The sequence below is a fragment of the Ochotona princeps genome, chromosome 11 (assembly GCF_030435755.1).
Source record: "Ochotona princeps isolate mOchPri1 chromosome 11, mOchPri1.hap1, whole genome shotgun sequence".
Classification (NCBI taxonomy): Eukaryota; Metazoa; Chordata; class Mammalia; order Lagomorpha; family Ochotonidae; genus Ochotona; species Ochotona princeps.
Window position 1 is genome coordinate 71651032 of NC_080842.1, and position 1204 is coordinate 71652235.

The 1204-nt window shown below is 69.5% G+C and overlaps 1 protein-coding gene across 1 annotated transcript; it reads left to right on the plus strand.

Moving 5' to 3' along the window:
- The first annotated feature begins 238 nt into the window (after positions 1-238).
- On the plus strand, positions 239-901 carry BLOC1S4 (biogenesis of lysosomal organelles complex 1 subunit 4). Its single transcript, XM_004579363.2, has one exon. The coding sequence runs from the start codon at positions 271-273 to the stop codon at positions 892-894; it is 624 nt and encodes a 207-aa protein (XP_004579420.2). The 5' UTR covers positions 239-270; the 3' UTR covers positions 895-901.
- The last annotated feature ends 303 nt before the right edge of the window (positions 902-1204 follow it).

Here is a 1204-nt window from a genome sequence, read left to right on the forward strand (position 1 = left end):
TGTGTGTTTAAGGTTTATTTACTTTCATTAGAAAGGCAGATCAGATTTGCAGAAGGAAAGATCTTCCGTCCGTTGCTTCACTGCACAAGTGGCCGCAGCGGCGGGAGCTGAGCCGGCGGGAGCCAGGAGCCCGGAGCCCTGTAAGGGTCCCGAGGCCTCGGCCGGTCCCCGCTGCTTCCCCGGGACGGGACGGACAGCGACGCCCTTCCGGGATGCGTGCCTGCGTGCGTGCCTGCGTGCGTGCGCGCGTGCGCCCTGCTCCCGGCCGTCATGGACGCTCCGCCGCGCGCCGCGGGGCCGCCGGCCGAGGCCGGGGAGGAGGACGCCGAGGACGCCGAGGGCCCGCGGGGCGCGCGCGGGGGCGGCGACAGCGGCCACGTCTCCCAGAGCCAGAGCCGCGCGTCGGGGCCGTGGGAGGACGAGGGCGCCGAGGAGCCGCCGCTGCGCCGCGCCGCCGCGGGCTATGCCGCCTGCCTGCTGCCCGGGGCGCGGCCCGAGGTGGCGGCGCTGGACGCCGGCCTCGAGGACCTGCTGACGCGCGTGGACGAGTTCGCGGGCATGCTGGACCTGATCCGCGGCGACTCCACGCACGTGGTCCGCGAGGGCGTGCCGCGCATCCACGCGCGCGTGGCCGAGATGAGGCGCATCTACGGCAGGATCGACCGGCTGGAGGCCTTCGTGCGCATGGTGGGCAGCCGCGTGGCCCGCACGGAGCAGCAGGTGGCCCGGGCCGAGGCCGAGCTGGGCGCGCTGCCCAGGGCCTTCCGGCAGCTGCTGCACGGCGTCGGCGTGCCCGGCCTCTTCGCCAAGCCCGCGCCCGCCGCCTACGAGCCGCCGCCCCTCTTTCGCACCGAGGACCACTTCCCGGGGCGCGGCGACAGACCCCCGCCCTGAGGGACCGCGGCCCGTCTCTGCAGCACTGTGACAATCCCGACAAGAGTCGCCGGAGCCTGGCGTGGCACAAGACTGCCTGCTTTAGAATCTAAGTGTCAAATAAAGTTCTTTAAGTTATTGTTTGAAAATACACAGTGATGTTGGTTCTCGGAGTGGGTTGAAGAGGCTCGGAGGGGCCTCCTTGCTGGAACGTTTGTGTGTTAAGGGGAAAACAGGCCTTCCATTTGCTGGTTCACCTCCGAATGGTCTGGAACCTACAGTCACATCCAGGTCTCCCACGTGGCTGCAGGGGCTCCAGCCCTCGGGCCTT